The sequence below is a fragment of the Fonsecaea pedrosoi genome (assembly GCF_000835455.1).
Source record: "Fonsecaea pedrosoi CBS 271.37 unplaced genomic scaffold supercont1.3, whole genome shotgun sequence".
Taxonomy (NCBI): domain Eukaryota; kingdom Fungi; phylum Ascomycota; class Eurotiomycetes; order Chaetothyriales; family Herpotrichiellaceae; genus Fonsecaea; species Fonsecaea pedrosoi.
In genome coordinates, this window is record NW_013550613.1 from 1,330,889 (window position 1) to 1,358,226 (window position 27,338).

Sequence of the window (27,338 nt, forward strand, 5' to 3'; positions counted from 1 at the left end):
TCCGTTTCATCTCCTCGGTGCACAGCGCAGCCATGGCCTCGAAAGCGATTCCATCTCATCTCCGTCCTCACGGTGCAGCCAACGGTTCTAACGGCCCTGCCCCAGCTGAGAAGAGACATCACGGCAAGACACAGTCTCATGTGGTAAGAAAAAAAAAATACATTCCTTGATTCCTTGCTGCTCCTCGTACCACATCACTCCCTGCCATCCACTATTCGAGATGCAAAATAGCATGACACGACGGCAAACTCCCTCCTTCCCATGACGCACGGACCCGTTTTCCGCATACCCCGGAGTCCGTTCTGGATGCCTGCCACCTCGTCTGGAACTCAATACTACGAGGTCATGGTGTTGGCGATCGGTCCATGTTGAAATGAGGTGTCAAACACTGTTTTGTATTCGTCATCTCATGCTTCGCGCAATATCCCTCGAATCTGCTGCTGGGATTCATTGAAAAAGTTGCCTTGATCGGTTTCTTTGCTCTTGCTCTTTTTCCCTTTTTTCGATTTCTACACCTTCCCTTGTTCAAAATGCCGCTACTGGAACCTCCTCCGCCAATCGAGTTGCGCACTTCTTCTCTTTCTCCCAACTCTATCCACCATCTACCAGACCCTCTGCTGATCAAGTCTCCCGCAATGCAGGCCTTTGAAAACACCTCCACCAATGTGGCTGCCAGCCAGATGCGCAATGCCCTCAACAGTCTCGCAGACACGGTCAAAGACCCGGCAGAAAAGAAGAGGTTCGAGGCGGAAATGGACAACTTTTTCTCCCTGTTCAGAAGATATCTCAATGACCGGGCTAAGGGCAACACCATCGACTGGGCCAAGATAAACCCTCCAAATCCAGACCAGGTGGTCGCATATGACGACTTGCCCAACAGCGACGCAGTCGAGTTCTTGAACAAGCTCGCAGTGGTCAAGCTCAACGGTGGTCTAGGTACTTCGATGGGTTGCGTTGGTCCCAAATCTGTCATCGAGGTCAGAGATGGAATGTCGTTCCTTGATCTTTCCGTCCGCCAGATCGAGTACCTCAACCGCACCTACGACGTCAACGTTCCGTTTGTTTTGATGAACAGCTTCAACACCGATGAAGATACCGCTTCCATCATCAAAAAATACGAGGGCCACAATATTGATATCCTGACCTTCAATCAATCCCGTTATCCTCGTGTCCTCAAGGACTCCCTGCTTCCTGCGCCCCGATCGTACGATTCCCAGCTCTCCGACTGGTATCCTCCCGGACACGGCGACGTTTTCGAATCTCTTTACAACAGTGGCATCCTTGATCAGCTCTTGGATCGTGGCATTGAAATAATTTTCCTGTCGAACGCAGACAACCTTGGTGCCGTGGTGGATCTACGCATCCTGCAGCACATGGTTGAGACCAAAGCCGAGTACATCATGGAATTGACCGACAAGACCAAGGCTGATGTCAAGGGTGGTACCATTATCGACTACGAGGGCCGCGCACGACTACTGGAAATTGCCCAAGTTCCCAAGCAATACGTCAATGAGTTCAAGTCGATTAAGAAGTTCAAGTACTTCAACACCAACAACATCTGGATGAATCTGCGAGCTATCAAGCGGGTGGTCGAGAACAACGAGTTGGAGATGGAGATCATTCCCAACGAAAAGTCGATCCCGGCGGACAAGAAAGGCGAGGCGGACATTTCTATTATCCAGCTCGAGACTGCTGTGGGTGCTGCCATCAAGCACTTCAAAAACTCCCACGGTGTCAATGTTCCCCGTCGACGATTCTTGCCTGTCAAGACTTGCTCAGATCTCATGCTGGTCAAGTCGAACTTGTACACCTTGTCACATGGTCAATTGATCATGGACCCCAATCGATTCGGCCCTGCACCGCTAATCAAGTTGGGCAGCGACTTCAAGAAGGTCGCGCAGTTCCAAAAGAGAATCAGCAGCATCCCCAACATTGTCGAGTTGGATCATCTGACTGTCACTGGTGACGTGAACTTTGGCCGTGGAATTGTCCTGAAGGGTGAGTGTCTATCACGTTTGAGGTCTTGCAGACATGCTAACTCGTTGTGACCACAGGTACCGTCATCATCGTGGCCACTGAGAACAGCACCATCGACATTCCCCCTGGATCAATCCTGGAGAACGTCGTGGTTCAGGGGTCTTTGAGACTGCTTGAGCACTAGTTTTAACGCGTGTGGGCGTGCGTTATCTACTGTGCAGATGTGGCAATGGCTTAGTACCAACCTTTGATAGTGTGTACAGTGCCATACAAATTGTGGGATTGGATGGTGCGGGGAGAAGTTGTGATTCAAATGCTTAGACAAGAGATGATGTCATCCTCTTATTTCCCAAGATGGGAAGCCGGAAAATGTGTGGAAAGCAGAAAGGGCATGGATTGGTCGTACGGCTTTTCTAGCTCTCATACTAATTAAAGGGTGTCATATGGCATTATCAATGGAGCGAGACTGTTGTGTAACCCCGGGTTCTAATCGATATTGTCGACGATGCATCACAAAAGCTTCAATCTTGCCCACCTTCGAGTAAACACTGTGACGTCACAGCGTTAGCTCTTGGCATGTTACATAAGTCCCACCCGGCGAGCCGGATAAACTTTACCGAGTACAGGAACTATTTATCCCAGTGGTTAGTCATTTTTCCGGCGGGGCGGGACCACCAGGGCGGCATTTTGATATTCCTGGGCCGAAGGCTGAGGCTCAACCTTGTAGGTGCGATTCATGGATATCTACTAGATTATCTACCGGGGACGTTCGTAGTCGATCTCTGCACAGGCTCTTTTTTTTTTTTTTCCCCTTCTTGATCCCGTTTCCGACGCTGTTGTCGAGTTATTCTATCCTATCTTCCTAGGAGAGGCAGGCTGAGCTGCTAGCCATCGCTGATATTGAAAGTTAAGGGGCGGAGGAAGCGGAGAAGGAGGAGAAGAAAAAGAAGAAGAAGGGGGAGCAGCAAAGACGACGAAGACGAGAACCAAAAGAAGAAAACTCCATAGGCACGAAGGAGGGAGATAGGAGAGTGAGGTCGTGCGAATCGTCCCACTCGACGCACTGCTCGCATTCAGTCTCGGAAAGAAGGAGCAGAAGGAGGATCAGTTGGCAAACGAAAAAAGCCGCCACAAAACCTTTTTCGCCAAAGAAACCCGCCGGAATCAGATCAGATCAGATCAGATCAGAAAAAGAGGACATTTAACAGTCCAAGTAACAGCAAAAACGAAAGAAAAAAAAAAAAGGGAAACACGGAAAGGGAATAATGGCTTCCACCACATCTACCAACACCAACACCACACCCAACACAACCGGCACAGCAAGTAAGACCACGAGCGCCGGAACATTCACGCTCCTCCTCTTCGCGTCCGCGAGCACCTTTGCCGGCGGGGTCGAGACGCTCCGGCTCCCCGGGCCGACGACGCTGCGCGGGGTCTTTGAGGCTCTCGAGGCGCGGTTCCCGGGCATGCGCGACGCGGTGCTCCGCAGCGCGGCCGTGACGGTGAATCTCGAATATGTCGACGTTGATCCCGACATCGACGCTTCTGCCGGGCAAAAGCGAGATGGGGACGTTGGGGGCGATGCGACGGACAAGGGTGACGGGCTGGATATGGTGATCAACGCGGGCGACGAGGTCGGAATCATCCCGCCGGTGAGTAGTGGGTAGGTACTACCTACCTACAGTCCTATCTACAGGATGTATGGTACGTGGGATTATAGATAACCTGGTCGCCCTGGTGAAAAGGGGAAAGGGTCGGATGTCACAGGTAGTATGGGTCAGGAGGAGTATTGGAGGGAGGAATACATTCGACGTCACCGGAGACCGTGAGATGAAATGGGAAAATACTCATTGATTCGTTATCGTGTACCGACTCACACTGTCTCAAGCACATATTATCTCGTACGTATCTTGCGCTTCGGTCGCTGGAAAACAAGAAATCCTCGGCCTGGGTGAACTGGCCTCGACAGACGAGTCTCGCCGCCCCAGTCTCACGACTCACACGTTACTTAGTCGATGATAATAATGGTGTCTCCAGTTTCGCCGTCAGCATCAAAGCCTCCTCCCTGAGAGTTGGGGTATTCTACTTGAATTTCTTCTTCACCTGAGCAGGTCAACTTGATAACTGGCTGACCTCTTTCTCTTCGGCGACGCTCAATCTCGGATTCAAGACAGTTCCAGCACATGACGTTGTTGTTGTTGTTGTTTAGTACGTATACTCTGGACCCCCCAACAGTCTGCTCCGCGATGCAGGCCGCAGCCAACCGAGCCGACCAATTCTCGTGTGCTCGGAATATGCCAACACTATCTGGAGGATCCAAGAGCTCCTCAAAATTGCCGATACTAATGCATTCAGTCTTGGAGTTCGCCCGTCTGGACCCACATAAGCACTCGCCACTTACGCGGCTATTTTCGATTTCTTCGAGAGCTGCAAGGACATCGATATCTCCGTACCAGCGACCTCTGTCGTGTACTGACACAACCGCTTCGACCTGGAAGATATCCTGGTCGATGTTGCCGACCTTGCTGGAGGAGAGAACAACGGGTACTCTCCATTCAGTCAGCGAGAGGTGTAAAGAGGTGGCGGCAAAGTTATCTTCCCGTCTGTAATCGTATGGGGCATGTTCCACGGCTCGAAAGTCTCTTGTCTTCTCTTTCACCATCACTGTTTCTGGGCTGACGAGAACAGACACTCCAGGGCGGCCGAGATTGCCGGCTATCCTCCGAATAGCACAGTCAGATTGCGTTTGTGATGGGTCCGAGAGGAGCGATTCTGCAACGAAGATGGAGTTGCCGGCCGCTACCGCCAAGGCCCGATCAAACAGAGACGCGTTAATCTGAATGCCTCCCATTTCCATCATACAAACGCACGCAAGCGCATTTCGCCTCGAGATCCAATATGATGTGACACTTGTACGATTATCCTCTAGGACACAGAAACGACTTTCCGCGATTTTGATAGGGAACGTCGCACAGGGGAAGCGTGCATAGATTCTTAACAACAACGCCAAGCAGAAGAGGGAACTGTGGGTGGTCACTGCGAGTGGTCCTCGTGGCATTTGCTGGAGGGAATATCTGGTTCTTTCCAGCCAGTCGGGTACTGAGAAATTAGTTCTAGAACAGAGATCCAGCCTTTACAGGGTTTAAACACTCACGGGAACTAGGCAGACTAGTTAAATATCGGACGAGTCTGCCTTCGGAAAATTGCTCGAGTTGTGCGGGACGCGGCGCCTCTTCAGACTTCAGAGCTGCCTCGTTTGCACTTCGGACGGAAGAGAATGTCTCCAAATGGCGCTCATAAAGCGAATCACTCTCATAGATGGTAAAGAGACCGATTTCTTGCTGCCCGACACTAGCGCTCCACACTGGGCAGAACATGTACCACAGGCTCACCTCAGTTTTCTGCGAATTCCCTGAAAGCCCGGGATCCGGACGTTTCAGGTCCTGTTCCAAGTGAGCATGTCTCTGGCGTTTGTCTAGGACCTCGTTATACAACCGCTGTGATTTTTGGAAGCCTTTCCTCTTCAGAGGCTTGACTCCTTGAAACCCGGCACCGGATATGAAATGGGGAAGACTCCGCAGATAGAATGAGGATGGCAACACTCTCCTTGCAACCAAGTCACCTCCGCTGAGAGGCAGGTATTCGTCTGGGTCAATGACTCCAACAATCTCGACAAACGATGCTTGCCGGAGGTTCAATTCTTGCTGAAATCCTTCCACGACATTGGAATTGGATGTCACAACCCACCGTACGTGAACATCCTGTGGCTGCTGGCCATCAGCTACAGAATCTTGCTGAAGCGACAAATTTGTAGGAGTGGCAGTAGCTAGAACAAGTACCTCGATGTCTGCGATCTTCTCGAAATATTGAATGACGGAAAATGTCAAAATGTTGTTGCTTTCTGCTACCGATCGGACATGACGAAGGTATTCTTCTTCTGAAGAAGAAGGCATTGCCAGACTATATGCGACGTGTGGATCACATAGCCCGAGAAATGAACTGTTTCCCCGCACCGAAGAATCTCCAAGGAGGTGTTTTCCGCGTCTGCGACCATAACGAACTAGCTTCTCAAAGTCTGCAGATTCAGCCTCGGATTTATCTACCAGGAGCTTTGATGCCTTCATCAGGGGCTGTAGCCAGTGAAGATGGAGGTATTTGTCCACCTTTTCCTCGGCCAGATCTTCTCCTCGATGTCGCTTTATCAGACTATCGAGGGAACAGAACCATGAGACGACATCAACCATCATATCGCAAGGCAGATTCCAGTGGAAAAGTAAGGATCCGAACGCGATAAGGCACAGCTCGTTCACCGTGATCCGATAGTTGTCATGATCCGTCTGAAGGCTGACAGGCTCTCCATAGTATCTGAAATGGGAAAGTGCCAGTGACCATTGAAACCCTGGAGAAATGCCGTCATCGTCTTTGAGTGATAAGCCCACGGTAATTGCGACAGAGGCTGGGAATAATGAATCCTGAAAGACCACTTTTTTTCGTCTCGGACGAGAGGACGATGAGATCAGGATACAAGTGCCATGCCGACAAAGCCAGCAAGACAGAGCTGTCGGTCGCATTCTGTGGGTTCCCGTCCAGAAGAGCTTCGAAGCCATTAATTGCCCCTTCCCAGGCATTGATGATTTTGGCATACGTATCTTTGCCAGCGCTTACGGGCAGAGTGGTTAGGTTGTCCAAGATCAGCCTGAGTTGCTTCAATTTCTTGATCATAACTTGGTCAGCTGTGATCAACCAAGCCCGGACACTTGCATCAAAAGTGGCGAGGTCCTCGCGCAAGATCCTTTGGTGAGCTGCAATGACGGCTTCGCTCATGACGAACCCTGTTGATTCGGCTGTGGCGAGCACTTCCTTTTGGCGGATTGCCACTATTTCTACCCAGAGTGCGACACTCAATTTTGGATCGTCAAATTTTCTTGCCAACAGGCATGCTAACAACAACACCACGAGGGATGCAGAGCCAGATGTAGCAGCTGCCCAGATGGAAGTGGCATCCGCCCCGACCGAGTCTTTGAACGGTCCATCTTGAGGCGTACCCGCGGGATTAGCACCGGGGGTCTTGATGATCTCGGAGACTCTTTGGCCGAAAGCACGAAGAAGCTTTGGGGCATTGGGAGCAACGTGGGAGAATAATGCTCCTAGTAAACGAGCGGTCTGATGGTGAGAACCCAGCTCAGCCGTCCGTCGTCGCTGCACCGATAAGGCAGAGCCAAGAGGTTGAAATTCGATGGGCGCCTCAAGCTTGACGAGGGAAAACCCCAAGTTCAGGTTGGCAAGGGAAAAGGAGGTTTCATTGGTCCCAGACAGAATAGCATTTGTCACTTTCCCAAATATCTGAGACATTCCGACTGGCTATAGAGAAGAAGCCTGGTCGTCGACGTGGATTGTGAAAAAGACAGACTTCTTGATGTTTCTAACAGATGAGAAGACGTGGTTTGAGGCTGGACAGGAGTTGATCAGGCAGCAAGCAGCTAACGCGAACCAGGTGCGCTGCACGCGCCTCATTGTCTGTGAGGACGAATCAGGGGTGCAGAACTCTTCGCGATGGCGCTGCGGCTGACCAAGGGACAACATCCACAGCCTGACTGCTCGACGGAAATCCATGGCAGACTGGGTTGTGGCGTGATTGATAGAGTTGTGAGACCAGGGTCGGAGTGCAACGAGCAAGTCGTGAGAAGAAGAGTGAAAAGAGCAACTAAATGACTACCTCGTATACCGTGGGCGCACCCTCGATTCCAACCCTGCTGGGGAGGCAGCGGCGAACGGAAGAAATGAAACAGGCAATGGGGTTGAAGGAACAAAACACGCAGCCATTCATATGTGACAAAGTGCTGATGTTGACACCGGATCATGGAATCAGCAGAAAGTCAACGACGCCAACGAACCCTCGGTACGATTGAGCCCATCCTCAACTGCGCCTCAGTGCAGAGTTTGAGTAGGGACGATGGACACGACGCAGGTACGTGAGACCAGGCCGGGGGCGTGAGGGCCGCTAGGGCATTATTACCATCGACATCCTTGCTTGGATTATGGCATCCATCGAGTCGGACCTACAGCGCTTCCCCGCGTTGACGGCATCAAGCCGATTCACAATCATGCCCGTCAGTCTGTCAAGCTGATGGTTCATGATGACCACCACAACCAATACAAACCCATTCCGCGATGGCATATATAGCCCCTCCAAATTCTCGTCTGTGGGATTGCCTCAGATTCCTGACTACGAGCGTTTAGAGTGACTAACAGCGTGTCATGAATATGGCAAACACACTTTCCAGGGAAGTAAAGTCGCTGTTCAAATCCTTCGGCTCTTCTTCTCCTCACCCTGACGGCCTCTATCGCCCTGATGCCGTCGTGAGACATGCCGACACTGAAGGCAACATTTCAACGACCTTCTCCGCTGCTCAATCACCAGCGTCATCGCCAACTTCCCTGGAGCAACCCATCCTGATAGAACTCTTCCAATCACAAGGCTGCAACTCCTGCCCTCCCACGAACGATAATCTCATCGCCTTCGTTCAGCCACACCAGTCCTCGTACCAACATAACTCGACACCTCGCTTTTACGCCAGCCGATCCCCGTCCTCTTCCCCGACCACCCTCCCAAATTCGCCTCATGGGCCAGAGTACCTGTTGCTCACGTACCAAGTGACATATTGGAACTATTTGGGCTGGGAAGACACATTCAGCTTACCCAACAACGACGTCCGTCAGCGAGATTATGTCAGGAGGATGGGTCTGCGTGCGGCTTACACGCCGATGGTCGTGGTGAATGGACGGGGCGTCGGTGTGGGCAACACCACGGAAGATCTGGAGCGGATCGTACGGGCGGGACGAAAACCTGCCCGCAAGACAGAAAGAGTTGGTATTAAGAGATTGTTAGAAGCGGGAGAAGACGGGCAGCTGGGAATCCTCGAGATCGATGCGACTGCCCTTCCACCGTCATACTTGCAATCTCCAGGCCACCACCTCGAGGTGTGGGAAATAACATATACATCCAGCTCACAAGACGTACACATCTCGCGTGGCGAAAATGCTGGTCGGACGCTCCCACATCTCAATGTGGTCAGCGAGGTTCGAAAAATTGGGTCTTTGGAGCGTGGTACCAAGGAGCGTTTCCCATTCTCAGGGCAGAACGAGAGGCATGCGAGTGCTGGGAAGGAAAAGGTGGTAATTGTGCAGGACGGGAAAGGTGGTGAGACTTGCGGTATCCTGAAGCTGTAAATACTTTTGAACTTTTGACACGACTTCTGTAACAGGGTCTGGATCAGACTTGCTGAGGTGTTCAGTCTATGCAGTATAGATTAATCCTGCATTTATTCCGACTTCAAAGCCCTATCACCGCTGTGTTTCTTACCGTGCAATCGGGTCGGTGAGGCAGTCAAGTCAAGCACCAGTCTTGTACAAGGTTCCCTGCTGGCTCTCCAACTCATTTCCAGCAGATGACTTCTCCCTGAAGCGCGGCGTACCACGCCTCGGGACTGTCACCCCAAGCCCTTAAGCCGTTAACCATGGCGTCGATCTCAGCCTGACTACGGACGAGTTGGAGCTCTCCCAGCCACTTTCGACCGATCTCACCTTTGAGCCGCTCGACTTGGATGTTGGCCCACCATTTGGATTCGTCGGGTGCGGGATGGCAGGTTGCACCCGCGCGGACCTGCATCTTGGACCTCTCGAACCCGGCCTCTTGGGCCCACAGGTGAATTCGGCGGCCGGAGCCAATGCCTTGGGCCCCTGGGGACACTGCCTTGGCCATGGTTGTCAGAAAGGCTTCTGTCCCCGGGTTGCTAGGATGGTAGATCAGCGTGTCGGTCTCGCGCATGGCGAGCATGCCGCCTGGCTTGAGGATACGAAGCGCTTCCCGTATGACGCGGACGGGCGTGGGGATGTGGTAAAGCACCTGGCTGGTATAGACGACGTCGACCGAGTTGTCGTCCCAGGGCAAGCGGGCGGTGATGTCGCCCACACGGAACGTCAGGTTAGGATGTTCGTTCCCTGGGGCCCCCGAGCGGGCTAATGTGATGACCGACTCCGCAGCGTCGATCCCAATCACCGACCCTTGAGGAACATGGGGGCAGAATCCTCTGGTGATGGTGCCGGGGCCACAGCCTAGGTCCACAATCGTGAAATGTGGCTGCAGATGAGGAAGCAAGAACGCTGCAGAGTTTTCAACCGTGCGAGACGCGTGTGATGCCACAACGGCTGCGCTGTGGCCTTGGGTGTAGGTCGACGTTGAAGATTGGGGCTGTGGGTTCATCGTCGGTAGTTCGGCCCGGTGTATATATTTCGATTACAGGGAGGTTAAGCAGAGGATTCTCGTCCTTCGCAGGCTAGAAAAGGCAGCTATCGACTTTGCGGGCAAAGCTGAATGTCGCGCTCTAATTTGTGAGACCTGTGAAGTGCAAGGAATGATGGTTAGCGAAGCAGAGTGCATGAGAAGAGGCCGCGGCGTCCCGAGTTGTACGCGCAAGTTGAAATCCCCAATGGTGAGCTAGTTTGATTGCAGGGCGCTTCGGCACAGCAGGGCGTATAAGTCCTCGTACACACTTGATGACGCTCTTCAAAGGACCGCGTAGATATTGTGTACCGAGTACAGAACATTAATTATGCACTCTCATAGATGCAGTCCGAAGCTTGGCACAACGTAAAATTCTAGGGCAGAGTGTTGGGGCAGATAGCGCAGTTCCCGTGACTCAAATGCCAAGTTTCCGAAGGATTTCTTTGTGATTCCGAATCTGGATTAGTGTTAACGCTACCTACACGTGTTCCACTTGTCATCATGGATGCATTCCTCTCACTATAAGACCTGATTATTCACTTTTCCCCTATAGAAGCGGATTAACAATCTTGTTCCTGCAGGATCTTCATTGCTCCGCAGATATACTGACAGATACGTAGCATAACTTGACGACGAGTCATCTACTCTGAGGGAAAGACCTTCGACCGAAGCACCCAACCACACCTAGGTGACACCCCTGGCGCGAGTAGCTTACGCTAAACCTCGACAAAGTCAAATCCCCGTCGTCTACCAGCGCCACCCTAACTAGTTGCAGGTGTTGATCTCCCCTGAATAACACGCTAAAAACAACACGCGGGAGCGTTGGCCACAGTAGTCGCCCGACTTTTGTCACGGAAAGAGACCGGAGAAGAAAGAACCCTGCGAGCGGAGACGCCCATCTGATCGCTCAAGATTCACTTCCTACTATTTCTCACACTGACGAAGATCTACACAGAACAGTTGACATCATTGCATCCCGGTCCTGTATCTTCAGAATCGCATCTGATAAACCAGCGGCATCTGCTGTTGTGGTTGGAGCCTGTCCCACAGTAAATCGCACGTGTACAGTTACGCCCATGGAATACATTACATTAGTCCATCAGAAAACATGCAAGCGAAACTTTCATGGATCATTTCAAATCGCCCTGAAGATGCGTGGAACAAGAGTACAAGGGAATCGAACACCTTCCTAGCTTGTGCAATACCGTCCTGTGCTAAAATCCAAGATGCGCATTCAATTCAATTGTCTTCTACGTCAATTCAGAACCCAAACGTCTGCATATCCGTATTCTCTGCACATTAACACTTTCCTCCCGACATATTTTCCCCTTTACATGCCAAGACCGAGAGCACGGGCCCTGAGGGCAACAGAGCTGGCCACACTGGGCGGGTTGGTGGCGCATGACAGGCCGAAAGACTGGAGCCAAGCAGCGTTGTCGAATTCAGCATAGTTCTTCTGGATCTTGCCCTCGCTGTTGATGATCATGTGGTTGATACCATTGACGGGGAAGCGAGTCGAGGTGATTCTCCATCTCCAGGTGATGGTGTTGCAGTCGTGCCAGATGTTGAGAGCGGTAACAGCCACCTCAGGTTGGAGAACACCCTGACCGTAGTCGAAAGCTTGCTTGCTAGGGAAGGTGACAGAGCCAAGCTAGAATGCGTTAGTACAATACAAAATTGAGATATCAGATTTACTTACAGGGAAGCCAGCCATGAAGTTGATCGAGTCTGAAATGTCGCTGAAGTCGGATGCCAAAGTGGCGTCGGAGACGTTTTGTTGGTAACCCCGGCCCGGTGCTCCTTGAGTGCCGTTGTACGAGGTGAACTCGAGCAGGATCATGAAGTTTTCGACCAATGTGGTGGCCAAAGCATCGTCAACAACGCAAGACGAGGGAGTGTCCGACGAAGAACCGCTGCCAGGCTTCGTAACGGTGGCAGTCTCGGTCGTTGTGACTGTGGTGGTGGTAGCCGTGGCTGGGCCTTGAGTGATGGTGATCGTAGTGGCAGTGCCGGCCGCAGGGCATGAGCTGTAGGTAGGAATGACCTTCGTGGAGGTCTCAGTGATGGTGGTGGAAGTACCAACGGGGCAAGTGCTGCCGCTCACGACGGTGGTGGTGCCAGTAACTGTGGTAGTCAAGGTCGAAGTACCGACTGTGCAGCTGGCGCCGGAGCCACCGGTGGGCTTGACCCAGATGGTCTTGGTGGTTGTGGTTGGTGCAACGGTGGTGGTCTTCACCTCGGTGTAGCCGAAGCACGAGCATGCGCTGGTGTAAGCGGCCTCGTTGCAAGCGCTGGCGTAGTTGGGAACCTCATTGGGGCAAAGGGCAACGGTGGTGCGCTTCCAGTTGTCCTTACCGCCGTGTCCAGTGATGGTCTCGGTGACGGTGACGATAGGGGTCACAGTGGTTGCCAGGAAGCTGGAGCAGTGAGAGGCTCTGAGCGCACCGTCTCCCAAAGCAGCCTTGCCAGTCACAGCAGCCAAGCAGGCGTTGTTGGCGCAAGAACCACCATGAACAGGATTAGCCAGGACGCCGCTGGCCAAGGCAGCCAGCGGCAAGGCGACAGACAAATATTGCATAACTAAAGTAATTCGACGATTGTAACTGTTGAAAACGAGTGGAACAGGCCAAAGACCTTAGCAAAATGATAAAACGAGCTCAAAAAAGAGTGGATGATTGAAAAGTCAATCAAAGTCGTGAGATGTTGTAACGAGCTGGGAGAGAAAGAACAGATGGTGTGAGACTGGAGGGGACCGTCCGAAGTACTTATGGGATGCGAGACCTAACGTCTCGACTCCCGCCATGGTGGACCTGGACTCTATGACATTCCGGCGCTCAATAACCCCAGCCAGCCACGAGGGCGGCCTGAGACTTCGGCTGTAGCGTCAGGTTCAGAAGCTAATTTCACGAATGAGGCTCCCCAAGATCCTCGAACGCCGAAAAAAGGAGGTCATCTCAAGAAAACACTAGCCCCGGGCAAGGAATCGACAAATCCAGAATACCACGGATAGTGCAAGGCATGACGGCTAGAACCTTGTGGAGGTGACAGACCGAGATCCAATGATGGCTTGCGATGGGCAAATTGCTGCTGGACTTGGCCACCTCCAACTGGACAAGACCTCACCGGCCTTGATAGACCTTTGCCTGCGGGAGGAACGTGGCAGGATTTACCTTTTTCCCGTATCCCTGCATGAAGATGACACCAAGAGTCAGTTTGATGCGAATTCAACTCATCAAAGCTTGATTATGGCGATGGTACATCCAAGGGCGACCTACCGGTGACCGACACTCATTCTGCGCCTCTGTAATTCCCCTCTTCCAGGCTAGGGGTACCGACAAGGGTGGAGATATTTCAGGAGACGTTTGTAGACTCGAGGCGTACCTGGCGGATAGACTGTCGGCTCGGGTGGCTCAAACAATAACGGAGCCAGTCCCAATTTGGAAATGTATAGGCCAATCAGTAGTAGAACTTGGCCGTTTTACGGCTGGGAGCCATTGACACCCTATGCATGTTCCGGATCCACACCTTTGTTGCAATTCACCCTATTCGGCAGTCAAGTCTTACGCTTTTTGTTTTCAGCTTGGGCGCGTCCATTGTTGTGATGCCGGTCAACGGGCGCGCTCATGCAACGTGTACCGAGCAGAGCTTTCTGGATCGCAGCCCAGCAACAGGCTGGATCGACATCACCAACGCTTCCACGTTTCCTGGGTTTAACTCACCACAGCCTCATGGCATGCGGGACATCTTTCTTACTTTACCAAGTCAACTCACGTCTCCAGTGCTGACCGTGTTGGGGCACTGTTTAATCACCGTCTTTCTCGCCTTATTGTCTTTGTCACATTCCTTCCATTTTCAACCTGCATAGGGTTGCTATGAGGAGTGAGCAGAACTGGGGAATGACTCCGTAGGGCAGCTGCCCGTATGGTCAGGGGTGGGGGAAATTAGGTGGTGGTTGACTGGAGGGTTCCAAGCAGGGGTTGCAGTGCGTTTCGTGTGGTACCCTGAAAAGGCCTGACGAGGACGAGGACAGGTTCCTTGGTTGCCCACCCAAAACTCGTGTGTTTCAAGGCATCCTGTTCTGGTGCAAATTTACCATGCAGGCTCTGACGCCAAAGTGGCTGTTGTGAGTTCACATCCATCTTGTTTGTGTAGATTTGATGGGTGACATTCCCGTTGGCTTCGGGTATCAATGTTCGTGTTCTGCGATGGAGAAGAAAAGGGGACGGTTTGAGTTTTACTGTAGGTTTAGCGTTGACATTCAAGCAGCGGCTAGAACGCCAAGGCTCAACACTAGAATGATATATTGGCCAATCATACTGTATAGTGACGTATTAGTCAGATCCATAGAGAAACATTTTGCTTCGTCCTAATTTCCACCGCGATGGCCTTTCTCCAACCAAACTCTTGGAATCAAACAGTTTTTTTTTATCTCCCTACCCAGACGAGTAAGTACATTCTTTGCTCAGCACGACTTGATTCGATCCTTGTCCACTCGTACGAGCATAACAGGAGACATCGTACTAGGACGAGGTACTCGGTACAGTACGAGTACTGAGAACAGTGATCAGCCTTCCAATCACGGCCATTCAATCTTCTATTTTCGATATGAAAGTTTGCCCTCCATCACACATCAGATGGCAATCCCCGGAGACGACGAGCATACACCCAACGGTGCGCACGCGGAGGTTTCCGACAATGAGCCGGTAGCTGTGGCTCCCGAGGTGCCAGCAATGCTCCATGGTAGGTCAAATATAGATTACCCGTCTCACTCCTGTTATTTCATGTTCCATTTCCAACCTCGAGTGATGCAGTGCATGATCTGCCCCAGCTTCATCAAAAGCCGTCAGCAACCACGCTCCTTCGCGCCTTGGATCTTCTCGTTGCAGAGCCGTCGAGCTTTTCGCCTTTTGCAAACACCAGGCGTCCCAAAGTAAGCGAGCAGGGGGTTTCAAGATATCTTACCTCGATTGTCTCCTCGGGCCTGAATTGGATTGGGGACGAAGACCAAAAGGATGCAATATGGGGCGCTGCAAGTGCCCGCCTCAGCGAACGTTCGGGCAGAAGTGCAATGCCTGCCATGACGCGCTCGTTCGAGATTTGTACCGACCTCACGGTTAATTTGCACGAGCCTACCTTGACAGAAGACAATCTTGGGCTCAAGACCTGGACCTCATCGGTCTTGCTGTCACGCCGACTCCAAGATTGTCGTAGATATCTTCCAACCGAGCCCACTCGAGTGTTGGAGCTAGGCGCCGGCACTGGTTTGGTCGGGATTTCGGCCGCATGCATATGGAAAACTCATGTGCTGCTAACTGACCTGCCGCAGATCCTACCAAATCTTCGAGGAAATCTTGAGCAAAACCAGGAATTGATCACAAGGAGTGGTGGGAGCACTGAGTCACGGGCACTTGACTGGGTTGATGAGACGGACACGCCAAAACGTGACGAAGACAAGTTCATGGTCATTGTGGCAGCCGATTCTATCTATTCTCCCGAACACCCTAAGATGCTTGTGAATGCTGTCACTCGCTGGATCTGCCGTTCGCCAGAGGCCAGATTCATCATTGAACTACCGTTACGTGATGGTTATGACGAGGAGAGACAAAATTTGCGCAGTATATTGCAACAGCACAAGTTTGACTTGGTACTCGAAGGCACAGAGGTCGGTTTTGACGATTGGTACCAACAAGATGGCAGCCCATCCGAGGTTACATGTTGGTGGAGTATATGGAGGCCCAATACCCAGGTCTGAGCGGACCTGCCCTAAGGCACATCTCAAGCACTCGGGCTGCTTCTCTCCTGGCTGCTTCGAAAAATTTTGCTGCCTCTGCGGCATACTCTGAACGGCGCCCCAATAGCCCCAACCCAACTGACCTGGTGATCGCACTCTGTATGGAGGTTTTGATCGTTTGTCCAATGTTGGATAATGGATGACCTCTCATAACCTTGAATTCCTCAAGGCGCCATGACTGGAGCCGTAGATGCCACTGCATCATATTGTCGAAATGCTTGCGCATGTAGAACTCTTGAAACCCCTAAAACACCGACCTTTTCCTTGAAGCCTTCAAATATCATCTTGTCTCGTTATGTCATGATTGGGTCTTGATTCTTCGTTCGGAGGGGTCGTATCTGTCCAACTCTTGTCAGTCCTACATCTCTCTTCGATTCTTCTTCCCCGTCGCCACCCAACAGCAGAAAAATGGTATCAACATACTGTAGCAACTTTTCAATCAGATCGACGTGTGTCATCAGCATGCGCCGACAACAGTATCGTTTCGCGCCAACTTGATCCATGGCTTCGCTACAACGCAAAGGACCAAAATGTTAGAATTCGTTTCCGGAAACGAAGCCAAAGCGCGTAGATACTAACCCATCAGGCATGCCACCCTCGAGAAGTTTCATATATCGTTCCCAAATATCAGCGATCACCTGAAAGAAGCGGAAGGAGTCAGTCGTTGTATTCCACGTTTCAACTTTAGTGGCTCTGCACAATACCTTTCCGCAGGAGAAACATCGTATTGGGATAATCATTTTGACCTTGGACAGTACAACAAGCGCACAATATCGTAAGGGAATCAGTAACGACTGGCTCGCTATGTTGGTTGTGTTGGTGAAGGATGGCGGGAGACTCGACTGCGAAAAGTCGCAGAAATTCTTCTCCGCAATTTCCCTGCACGTGACATGTCCGGAAAACCTTCCACGAAATTGGTGCGGAGAAAAAAAGTTTCTGATTTCGCTACACATCCTGTACGAGGTACAGCAATTGGAAGCGTGCACCGATCCTTTGCTTGGTCCGCCAAAGTCTGTCTCAAGATGTCACAGCCTACAAAGCGAGACGCCGACACTGCCTTCGAAGGCAATCATATCGGCGACTCGCAGAAACCGAAGCGCCAAAGACGAAGAAGGAGCGGGAAAGTCGAGGTCACAGACACACCGTCACTATTGAATGCGACGCCTTCACCTGCGGCGCTGAAAACGACACCCTCTAATGACTCTAAAAATCCCACTTCCAAGATCAAGGATGAAATCACTCCAGAGACTGCTTCTAGTGGCAGCAAACCGAAGAAGCAGATACCCACAAAGACTCCGACCAAGGGACCTACCTCCAAGCACAACTCAGAGGGATCGTCACAGAAGGTGAAAGGAGTTGAAGCTGCACTTAACAAGAGAAGAGACGGAAAGCCAAAGGCTCTGACCAATACAAATGAGCACAAGAAGAAGCCCAAACCACTAGAATCAGAACCTGGCCATATACAGTCACATCTGACAAGCACCGACGGTGAACAGTCCGAAAAGTCCGAGTCAAAATCGAAAGTGTTGGTCAACGAACTGACTACCGAGGGGAAAGCTGTGAAGTCCAAGAGGCCAAGGAAACGAAAGGTCACTTTGCTGAAGGATAGAGAAACAAGCATTGAGAATCAAAAGGTGGAACAACTTGCCGGAGAAGACAGATCAGACCAGATCGTCAAGAATAAGCAGAAAAGACAATTGACAAAGCAAAAGTCCAAAGTCGTCGCGCAATCAAAGACGCAAGAGTCGAACCTGAAAGGCAGCGGCTTCAGATTATCTTCCGGCAATGGCGGCATGTTTATCGACCAAGATCCAATTTTAACCGCTGATGACCAGTATCTGATCCTGCCGACACACTCTGAAATTCGAGTGTATTCGACCAAGACATCCTTGCTGGTTAGAGGCTTCCAAGTTGACAACAGATCTGATATCACCAGCTGCTCTCTATCGAAGGTTGATCCGAAGAAGTTGTACGTCTCCACTTCGAAAGGGTTGGTGTCTTTGTGGGATTGGACGACAGCCGCCGCAATAGGAAAGTACGATACGGGAGATGGACTGCGGCAAGTAATTCCACTTTCTCAACAAGAAGCGAAGGAGACGATTCTTGTCTTGAAAGACGATGTGCAAGGCCCTAAGCGCCTTGCCGCTTACTCCGTCAACACCTTTCAAGGCACCTTCACAGAATCCAAAACTGTGCTGCAAAGGACCAACCTATCACCATGCATCAGATCTTGCGCAGATGGAAACGTGCTGTTGGCATGTGTGGAGGACCAACTCTTAATCGGTCATTGTCAAGCTACAACAGAAGGTCATTCGGATCTCAGCTACACGTGGAGGGAAATCACCTTGCCAGGATTCATAACGAGCTTTGACGCTCAGGTCAACGAAGGCAAATCTAAGACGTCACGAAAAGTTCCCTTCCTCGATGTTGCGGTTGGTCTCAACGATGGGGTTATTATGCTCTATGAGGATATACTCTTCAAACTGATTGGAAAAGAGAAAAAGAACAAAGCTTCGACAGATGACATTGTTGGCCGCAGACTCCATTGGCATCGAACGGCCGTCAACACTGTGAAATGGTCTCGAGATCGAAACTATATTGTCTCTGGTGGCAATGAGACGGTCCTCGTCATCTGGCAACTGGACTCGAACCAGAGGCAGTATTTGCCACATCTTTCAACACCAATCTTGAATCTCAGCGTCTCAGCCGCAGGGTCTTCCTATGCTCTACGCCTTGGTGATAATTCTGTGATGATTCTATCCACGGCCGACCTGCTACCATCAACGAATGTATGCGGCTTGGCTTTGGGGTTAACTCAGAAGAACTCGAGCCTAATTGTCCTTCACCCAAATGTTCAAGGTCGACTATTGGCAGCAGTGCCTTCTGACGCGGCTGCAACAGGTCCATTTCATGGGCGATATGCGACACTGCTACAAGTCTACGATATCGAAACAAACGTTCAGGCCGGTCGTCAAGCCCTAACTCGAAACATGGTCACCGCGTCTAATGCTGCGCCGACTGGACAGCCAGTGAAGGAACCCACTGTCACGCATATCGCCATCAGCCACGATGGCAGATGGTTGGCCACAGTGGATGAATGGCAACCCAATGCACAAGATCTGGACAGTATGTACATCCGTGCCGATAGACCGGATCTTCGGCACCAATCGACCGAAACTAGTCTGAGACTGTGGTTGTGGAATGAAGAGAACAACAACTTCGAACAGGTGACCAGGGTCGATGAGCCTCATACAGCGGGCACAAACTCTGTTCTCGGTATGTCGTTTGACCCCACGAAAGTAGAACTGGCCACAATTGGCAGCGATGCAACCGTTCGCATCTGGTCGCCCAAGGCGCGTCACCGGAATGGAGTTTCGGTCAGGAACAAGGCCAACGAGCAGCTTTACACGTGGAGCTGTTCAAGGACGATCCGATGCGATCATGACACGCCCCTCGGGCCCGAAGGCATCGAAGCAAGAGCAACATCGGCAGCCCTTGCCTATTCGGACGATGGCTCAGTAGTGGCCGCTGCTTGGTTCTGGCCTGAGACCCGGTCCAAGTTGTCGCTGGAACCTCCTGGAGCCACGTTCAAACCTTCTCGAACTCGCTTCGTGCATCTCATCGATCCAAGCACAGGGAGAATCGCTTTCTCCGAGCCTTCTCTTCTATCTAGGACTAGCAGTGCTGCAAAACTCCTTTTTCATTCGCGCTATCTCATATGTCTCTCACAGACTCTTACGATTCTAGACACAATCACGAATCGATTGGTCTCGTCACCCCTCCAGCTTGACGAACAATACGTTCCACCAAGAAGCTGGAGCCCGTTTTACCTTGCGAAGAATAAATTCGACGGGACGATTGCACTGTGTGTTTCGCGTTCTGAAAAGCCGAGGGGGACCAAATTAGTGCTGTTAGGTTTGTCTGGTGACAGCTCAGGTGGCCCAAGTGTGCAAGTGAAGGTTTTGTATGAAAGTTCTTTCACGGCAATGGTCAAGGGACTGCTTGCCCTGACCACGGGACCGGGATACTTGGTCATTGATGAGAGGAATCAGTACCGGTTTGTTCGGCCAAGCACGGGGGTATTCACAAAGTCAGTTGGTGGAGGCAAGGAAACCGAGCAAGTCACCAGGAGTCTGGACGATATTTTGGGTCGACAGGGTCTATTGGGACCAGCAGCCTCTGCCACGCATGGGGAACTGGCGGCTCTGCCTCCCAGCACTGCAGATGAGCATGTTGGCGCCAGGGGTGGGCTTGATGCAGTGCTGAGGTTCCCTTCATCGGCACAAGTACCTACGCCGACAGAGTTGTTTCAGAGAGTTGTGGGCGTCTTGGCCCAAGGAGGGGAGACCGAGGTGGAATAAAGATCGCGCATGCGAGTCACCCTGGGCAAGATGCATAGATGAGGTGGAGTAGGGAGATGCGATCCACGTATCCGCACGATGTATCTGATCCGGCCCGAATTGATAGTTTCCCAACGAAAGAATGATGGAAAGATGTCGTCTTGTTAAAAGTGAACAAGAGCTAGGTAGCTCACTACACTACACTACGCTATGCCGTGGCGATGCGAGTGGAAACCGAATCTTCTCGAGCCTGATGTGGTAGATATACGGTACATATACTATATTTCATGTACCAAACAGTCATGTCACAGACCTCTTTCTGCTCAGTACATACAGTACCTACCTAGATACGTCACTTTCGTCACCCTGGTGCCCGGGCGGCGGCCGCCAGGTACAAGCCAATTCAGGCGTGCGTTGCGGCAAATGCGGCCGCGGCGGTGGTGCTGGTGGTAGGTAGCCAGCCTGCCAGCTAATCGACAAATCCAGTCGCCCATCACCCATTACCCATCCAGAAATCCCCCATCTGATTACGTATCCGTCTACCTATCCAAAGCACACTGTGTACCTTCTCACGAAGTGCGAGTATTCCGAGATCGAGCCGGGGAGAGGGGCCGTGCAGACTGGATTTCAATGATTGTCTCTTTCCCCCCTCCTGTACGATGCGCTCGGGAAAGGCCCGGACGAAAGGCCGATGTACAGAGTACCGCGAGCAGGGATCTGGAGCCGTTTTAGGACGCCCAGAGAATGGTTACAATGTTACAGGATCGGGATCAGGTTCGACGAGGAGGGACGTAGTCGTAGCGGGGTTGGTTGGTATTGGTATGCCGTTGAATTGGACATGCGCATGTCTAAGCAGGGCCGTGCGGACTAGGACGGAAAGGAGGAAAAGGAACAGAGGTAGTGGGTGGTGGAGGTGGATGAGGAAGAAGAGGAGGAACTGCCGCCGTTCTCTGTTGGTCGACTACTGCAATAGTCGCAATCTGGCCGAGTGCGGGGAAAAGGATGAACAATTGAGGATCTGGTGTTGATGAGCGTTGTCGAGCTTATCGAGCATACGGTGCAAGGGTACGTACGAGACTGGATTGGAGTCCACACTCAAGTCAATCGTCAGTTAATCAGTCAGCCCCCGCTCATCGCCAGTATCTCGCGTCCGTGACGCCGAAGTGCTCGAGAGGGGCAAAGTGAGGGCACAGACGGGGTTTTTTTTTCTGGCCATGCATGGGTGGGTGGATGGTGGGTTGGCGGGTGATAGTAAAACGGGATTACTATAATAACATCACCTCCTCTTTCTTCCCTCGAACAGAGTAACATTCACCTTGTTTAAACCAGCGTAGCGTTGTCACCGTTGTGGGTTGTTTACTTCTTGCTCCCAAAAACTTGCTTCTATCGCCCTCTCCCTCCAGTTCGAGATCACAGCGATAAGATATTACCCACTCTTCACCCACGGCGAAAACAATCAACGACAAAAATGGCCGTCAACGCTACCGTCCTGTACCCCGCCGAGGAGGGCGCCACCTTTGACATGAACTACTACCTGAAGACGCACATGCCGCTGGTCAGCGAGAAATGGGGCAAGTACGGCCTGCAGGGGTGGAAGGTCATCCAATTCCAAGCCGCGCCGGACGGGACCAAGCCCTACAGCGTCTCGGCCCTGTTGACCTGGGAGACGGCCGACGGGCTCAAGAAGGCGCTCAGCAGCGAGGAGGCCCAGACCGTGTTTGGCGACGTGCCCAACTTCAGCAACAAGTCCCCGCTCTTCATCGCGGGTGACATTGTTGGTTCTTCGTGAGTTGCCGCTGCTGCTCTGTATGTGTGGGAGGACGAGGACAACCCTGAAAGAGGTATATATACACGACGTCAAAGGTCCCTCCCAACAAGATTTGTTGCCGTTGCTAACAAGACGGTCTAGGACAGGGAAGAGTCGGTTGTGATGGACGAGCTCGGACAGAGATAAAACGCTGGTCGCAGAGACAATGCAGATATTCCTTGAGCCTTACCAAAGAAGACTTGACCTAGGGCCATCGTGTCCGTTCAGGTCGTCGATGACTCAATCTCTTGACATATGGAAATGCGTCTTACCGTCTTATCTCGCACATGAGTTTTCTTGCGAAAGGAGCCAGGCCACCTTCTGTCGCATTTCGCCTTGTTTATCCTACGGCGCGGATAGCCCATGGTAGCCCAAGCCCGCGTATCACAGAGATGATGTTTTTGCCAGGCTCGTCCACATTCACTTTTTCTCGTCTTGCACGGTCTCACCGCGGTTATGTGATATTGAATATTTTGACGCTGCTTTCATACATAGTTCACAGGCAATCCTCCTCTTAGCCTAGCAGAGGAGAACCCCTCATCAACCAGGCCCTTGCTTATACCAGGTCGCTCGCGGGGACAGGATCCTTTGGTCCCTTCCGCTCCGCTCTGCTGGCTAATAATGTTTGCGGAGAGACAAAGCAGGACAGGGACAACGGAGGCCACGCGGCGGGGTATATACTCGTAGAGGCTAGGCTTCGAGCACACCAAAGGGAGTGAGTGGCTTCAGGCGGCGCAGCGTATGGGAACTCGCAGGATCTGGGTGACTTGTAAAGGTGTTGTGCGAATAGCGAATAGTGACAAACGTCGAACATCGGGCTGCGGGGGAATTTTTTACGTCAGTCAGCAGGACTTGTCTGCGCAGTGTTGGACGGATGACATGACATGACATGACAAGCACGTGGCGATTTGACGTGTCCAGTGAGGAAACTTGTACTCGTACGAGGTACCGGTACCGCGATGTCTGAATATCAGCCTCAGGATAAGAACTATGACAACAGGTATTTGATGCCGTGCGACTCTAAGAAATGCTCAAGAGGGGCAGCCCGGGGCTCACAGCTTCCCGGGGCAGGGATCTGGACCATTACCCCCAATTTCTGCACCACTCCTACTCCTAATTAGAAGATCCTAGTTCTCAGCCTTGTCCTTATTCCTTAGTACATTAGGCTACCTTCGCAGAAGAGCACACCCATCTTGTAGACAAGTGTCTGGCCTTCCCGAGCATAGGCCAAATCGGACATTGAGTGGTGGTGGTCTCGATCGAAAGATTCGGGGACTTGATAATAGTGCATTCTGCCTTGCGACGGTGAATCTGCATCCACGGTTGTGGCAGGACTTCGGGTCGTTCGAATGGTGTAGTGTTAGCTCCAGTTTTCCTCAAAGCATGCCGCACGCCCTCCGTATATCTATCTCATTTCCAGGCTGATGGTTTGGAGTCTATTAATCGGACCAGGAGCACCTCAACCACATCTTTCTTGTGTGCTAGCATAAGTCTGGAATACCCGGCTCCAATAGTGACGACGCGCAGCTTCCTCGATGGTGTGTATGTGGGCCACTGGATTCATTCCACCGGAGAACATCTTCCGTTTGCGAATGCCGATTCTGGAGACACCCCATTCTGCCCTCTCGCAAAGGCATCGTCGTTGACCTGGGGGCGTTCCTACACCGTGGCGATTATTCCTGGAGCAGCAATCAAGACTAACCACTGTTTATATCAACACGAGACAGCCTCAACTTGGGTGCATTTTCCCTTCCATAAGGGGTTAGGTAGAATTGCGGCGAATATGACTTCGGGACGATGGATATCGATGTCCGCGAATATACATTAGCCAGCCAGCCAGCCTTGCTCTCTCCTCTCTCCACACCTGTATGGCTTTTTGGCCGAAGTCGCGGGGAAATCTCCCCATCTTGATCGCCCGAGGCACAGAATATATTCTCTTGGGGGCAGTATATTGTCAGACATCCAAGTATCGTCTCTGATATTGCTTTTCAAAAACAAGAGTGGACACTGGACAATTTTTCATAATTTAACCACGTTGGACAAAAATGTTGGCTCTCCGATTCCACGGCAATAGAGACCTGCGCGTCGATGAAATCCCCAAACCCGAGCTGAAACCGGGATGGGTTTTGGTGAAGAATGCGTGGGCTGGAATTTGCGGGTCGGGTACGACTTTGAACGAGACAGGTCTTTCCAGTAGGATTTATCGAGCTGATTAGAGGGGGTTTCTAGATTTGCATGAATATGTGATTGGTCCCGCGAACATGCCCGTCGAGCCGCACATTCTCACGGGTGAAACTATTCCGTCCGTCATCGGTTCGTTGAATGATTGAGAAATTTCTGGCGATCTGGGCTCACTCAAGCTGTAACAGGTCACGAGTTTTCCGGCACGATTGAAGCTGTGGGGGAAGGTGTCGACGATCTCTCGCCAGGGCAGAAAGTGGCCGTCTTCCCGGTCCTCACCGACGGTACATGCTACTGGTGTCAACAGAACACATACGGCATGTGCGATAAATGGGGGTTCCTCGGATATAGTGGCTGGGGTGGCGGGATGGCGCAGTATGTCTGTGTCCAGAGGAGGGAAATTCACGTTATACCCGACAGTATCCCGTTGGATGTCGCCGCACTGGTTGAGCCCCTCGCTGTAGGCTGGCATGCCGTCAAGAAGAGCGCGGTGAAACCAGGCGACCTGTGTCTGGTGCTTGGAGCAGGTCGGTCATGAACTCTCTGGGGCTCCAACATTCGAGCAAACGTATCTGACACATCCCAGGTCCCATCGGATTAGCAGTGGTTCATTGTCTGCGTGCTCATGGAATCGAAGCCATCGTGGTTTCCGAGCCCTCTCCAGCGAGAGCTGCGCAAGCGGCGGAAGCGGGCGCACAGCATGTCCTTAATCCCATCAAGGAAGACGTACCAGCGTTCTGCCAAACATTGGGAGACAAACGGGGCGTTCACGCCGTCTTTGATTGTGCTGGACTCCAACAAGCGTTCGACGTCGGGCTTGCTAGCGCACGGGGAAAAGGCCAAATCCTGCAAGTCGCCATCTACGAAGGGCCGCTGACCATCAAGACGCCAAATGTCATCACGCGGAAACAGATCAACCTCGTCGGCTCCAATATCTACACGCGCGAGGAATTCCAAGAGGTCATTGACGCCATTGCAAGTGGTGAGTTTCCCACACACACACACACACGTCTTCCTGAAGCTATTCTGGAACCTTGCTAAAACCTGTGAGCAGGTCAACTCAAGGAGCCCGAAAAAATGATCACCTCTAAAATTCCCTTGAGGGATGCTGTCTCCAAGGGGTTTGAGGAGCTCTTGAAAAATAAAGATCGGCACATAAAGATCCTAATTGACCCGCATGCATAGAAAGGATATAGTGTCAGGATCAGCGTTGGTTATATATAAGAGACTTTCTCGTCCCTCGCTACCAAATCTCCTGCGGTAGAAAGAATTACGTTCCATTCCAAGACACATCGCTCCTCACTCCGGTAGTGAAGCTAGCTTCTCTCAGTACTACCAGTACGGAATAACGTCGCTCCCACCAATCAACTAACGTGATCGTAGCTCTAAATGTGGGTCTGGATCAGTAAGGACTATACAACGAGACAAGTACTCTGGGTTTTTTGAACGTCTACCTGTTGGCACTTTATTACCAAGGGGTGTCAGATGCCTCATTATAGCTACGGTTCAATGAAACGGTGTTCATCATCGAAACATCATCCCTCCATCGACAACTATACTTGTCCCAGTGACGAAATCCGACGCCGGGCTGGCCAAAAATATAGCTGTCCCTCGGAGGTCTGAAGGATTGCCCCATCTCCCAGCCGGCGTGCGATTGACAATGTATTCCTCCATTTCGGGGAACTGGTCCAACAGTGCTTGTGATAGGGGTGTTCTGAAGTATCCGGGACAAATACAGTTTACCTAAGGGGTTCATTGACGTTAGGTATCCGCGAGAGAGAGAGAGAGAGAGGACACTGTCATGTGTATGAACATGACACTATACTTGCCTGAATTCCGTGGCACGCCCACTCATTACTGAAAGCTTTGGTCATTTGTAAAACTCCTCCTTTGGTCGCCGCATATGCCGAGACGTTGGTCATTGCCACGTAAGACGTAAAAGAGCCAAAGTTGATGATCTTTCCCGGCCGACCAAGTTTAATCAAACGTTGTCCGAACTCTTGAGCGGCGACGTAGGCCCCTTTCAGGTTGACTGAGAAGATCTGTTGTTGGAAATGAGATGTGTGTTAGCCTTTGATGCTTCTCTCTGAAAGATACACGCGTGCGCGGCGCCTGGCCAGGGGGCTGCCTGGCTGGCTAGCACGACCACGACCATCACCAACCAGGTCAATCTTGTCGTCGGTCATGTCCTCAATGGGACCCCTCCGATTCAAGCCCGCACAGTTCAAAAGAATGTCCGGCACGACGTCCGCCTTCCACATGCGGTCAAAGGTCTCCCGGAGTTGCTTCGAGTCTCCGACATCGCACTCGAACCCTATAACTTTCCTGCCGAGTTTTCTCACGGCTTCTTCCAGCGTGGTCTGGCCGGGGTCCCGGGGAAGATGGATGGACACGATATCGGCCCCGGTCTCTGCAAGAGCGATACAGATTTCCAACCCGAGGCCGCCGGTACCTGTGTTGAATACGGTCAGTATACATGGCCATCATGGCCTCAACTGGTCCAATTGAGGGGGTTCCGAGCCCTCGCCTACCTCCAGTGGCAACCACTGTTTTACCTTCTAAAGAGAAGAGCTGTGACGTTGGAACGCGAGGAATTTGGGTGGCCATGGTTTTTATTCGGGGCGATAAATATATTCCAACTATACAAGGGGACGAAACTTCGTTTGTCGTGTTTCCAGTTGCGGCTGTTACCTTTTTTCAATCAGACACTTTCATTTACCCCGCATCATAACGGAGAAGCTTCACCGAAACTCGGGGATGGTCGAATTTCAGCCTCATTTCCAGTTCTCATAAACCGCCCTTCTGGACGATTGACAAAGGTCTCCGGCTGCAGCCTGCTTGACCCGGACAGGCTACGGAACACGATGTTCGGTTGGCATTTCACAGATACACACCCTTTCTCTGAGGATTTGGGAGGACTTTGCGGTAGCGTCCAATGCCACGGACAGCAGCGGCAAC

General features: G+C 51.7%; 11 protein-coding genes across 11 annotated transcripts; 7 read left to right on the plus strand and 4 right to left on the minus strand.

The window, feature by feature from the left end:
* Positions 1–530: 530 nt before the first annotated feature.
* Z517_04371 (uncharacterized protein) lies at positions 531–2,161 on the plus strand (the record flags this gene model as incomplete). The annotated part of the gene is made up of 2 exons (XM_013429700.1): positions 531–1,998; positions 2,055–2,161. The coding sequence occupies 2 exons, from the start codon at positions 531–533 to the stop codon at positions 2,159–2,161; spliced, it is 1,575 nt and encodes a 524-aa protein (XP_013285154.1).
* Positions 2,162–3,242: 1,081 nt separating this feature from the next.
* Positions 3,243–3,644, plus strand: Z517_04372 (uncharacterized protein; the record flags this gene model as incomplete). Its single annotated transcript, XM_013429701.1, has 1 exon — positions 3,243–3,644. The coding sequence occupies one exon, from the start codon at positions 3,243–3,245 to the stop codon at positions 3,642–3,644; it is 402 nt and encodes a 133-aa protein (XP_013285155.1).
* Positions 3,645–3,985: 341 nt separating this feature from the next.
* Z517_04373 (uncharacterized protein) lies at positions 3,986–7,329 on the minus strand (the record flags this gene model as incomplete). The annotated part of the gene is made up of 3 exons (XM_013429702.1): positions 3,986–5,076; positions 5,132–6,433; positions 6,462–7,329. The coding sequence occupies 3 exons, from the start codon at positions 7,327–7,329 to the stop codon at positions 3,986–3,988; spliced, it is 3,261 nt and encodes a 1,086-aa protein (XP_013285156.1).
* Positions 7,330–8,241: 912 nt separating this feature from the next.
* Positions 8,242–9,207, plus strand: Z517_04374 (uncharacterized protein; the record flags this gene model as incomplete). Its single annotated transcript, XM_013429703.1, has 1 exon — positions 8,242–9,207. One exon carries the CDS (start codon positions 8,242–8,244, stop codon positions 9,205–9,207), a length of 966 nt encoding a protein of 321 aa, XP_013285157.1.
* Positions 9,208–9,412: 205 nt separating this feature from the next.
* Z517_04375 (uncharacterized protein) lies at positions 9,413–10,240 on the minus strand (the record flags this gene model as incomplete). Its single annotated transcript, XM_013429704.1, has 1 exon — positions 9,413–10,240. The coding sequence occupies one exon, from the start codon at positions 10,238–10,240 to the stop codon at positions 9,413–9,415; it is 828 nt and encodes a 275-aa protein (XP_013285158.1).
* A 1,351-nt stretch (positions 10,241–11,591) lies between these two features.
* Positions 11,592–12,839, minus strand: Z517_04376 (uncharacterized protein; the record flags this gene model as incomplete). The annotated part of the gene is made up of 2 exons (XM_013429705.1): positions 11,592–11,912; positions 11,961–12,839. The coding sequence occupies 2 exons, from the start codon at positions 12,837–12,839 to the stop codon at positions 11,592–11,594; spliced, it is 1,200 nt and encodes a 399-aa protein (XP_013285159.1).
* A 2,056-nt stretch (positions 12,840–14,895) lies between these two features.
* On the plus strand, positions 14,896–16,013 carry Z517_04377 (uncharacterized protein; the record flags this gene model as incomplete). Its single annotated transcript, XM_013429706.1, has 2 exons — positions 14,896–15,001; positions 15,073–16,013. 2 exons carry the CDS (start codon positions 14,896–14,898, stop codon positions 16,011–16,013), a joined length of 1,047 nt encoding a protein of 348 aa, XP_013285160.1.
* Positions 16,014–17,074: 1,061 nt separating this feature from the next.
* Positions 17,075–20,413, plus strand: Z517_04378 (uncharacterized protein; the record flags this gene model as incomplete). Its single annotated transcript, XM_013429707.1, has 1 exon — positions 17,075–20,413. One exon carries the CDS (start codon positions 17,075–17,077, stop codon positions 20,411–20,413), a length of 3,339 nt encoding a protein of 1,112 aa, XP_013285161.1.
* A 1,447-nt stretch (positions 20,414–21,860) lies between these two features.
* Z517_04379 (uncharacterized protein) lies at positions 21,861–22,181 on the plus strand (the record flags this gene model as incomplete). The annotated part of the gene is made up of 1 exon (XM_013429708.1): positions 21,861–22,181. One exon carries the CDS (start codon positions 21,861–21,863, stop codon positions 22,179–22,181), a length of 321 nt encoding a protein of 106 aa, XP_013285162.1.
* A 2,063-nt stretch (positions 22,182–24,244) lies between these two features.
* On the plus strand, positions 24,245–25,565 carry Z517_04380 (chlorophyll synthesis pathway protein BchC; the record flags this gene model as incomplete). Its single annotated transcript, XM_013429709.1, has 5 exons — positions 24,245–24,362; positions 24,429–24,512; positions 24,569–24,907; positions 24,967–25,362; positions 25,435–25,565. 5 exons carry the CDS (start codon positions 24,245–24,247, stop codon positions 25,563–25,565), a joined length of 1,068 nt encoding a protein of 355 aa, XP_013285163.1.
* Positions 25,566–26,179: 614 nt separating this feature from the next.
* On the minus strand, positions 26,180–26,987 carry Z517_04381 (uncharacterized protein; the record flags this gene model as incomplete). Its single annotated transcript, XM_013429710.1, has 3 exons — positions 26,180–26,422; positions 26,543–26,832; positions 26,912–26,987. 3 exons carry the CDS (start codon positions 26,985–26,987, stop codon positions 26,180–26,182), a joined length of 609 nt encoding a protein of 202 aa, XP_013285164.1.
* Between the last annotated feature and the right edge of the window lie 351 nt (positions 26,988–27,338).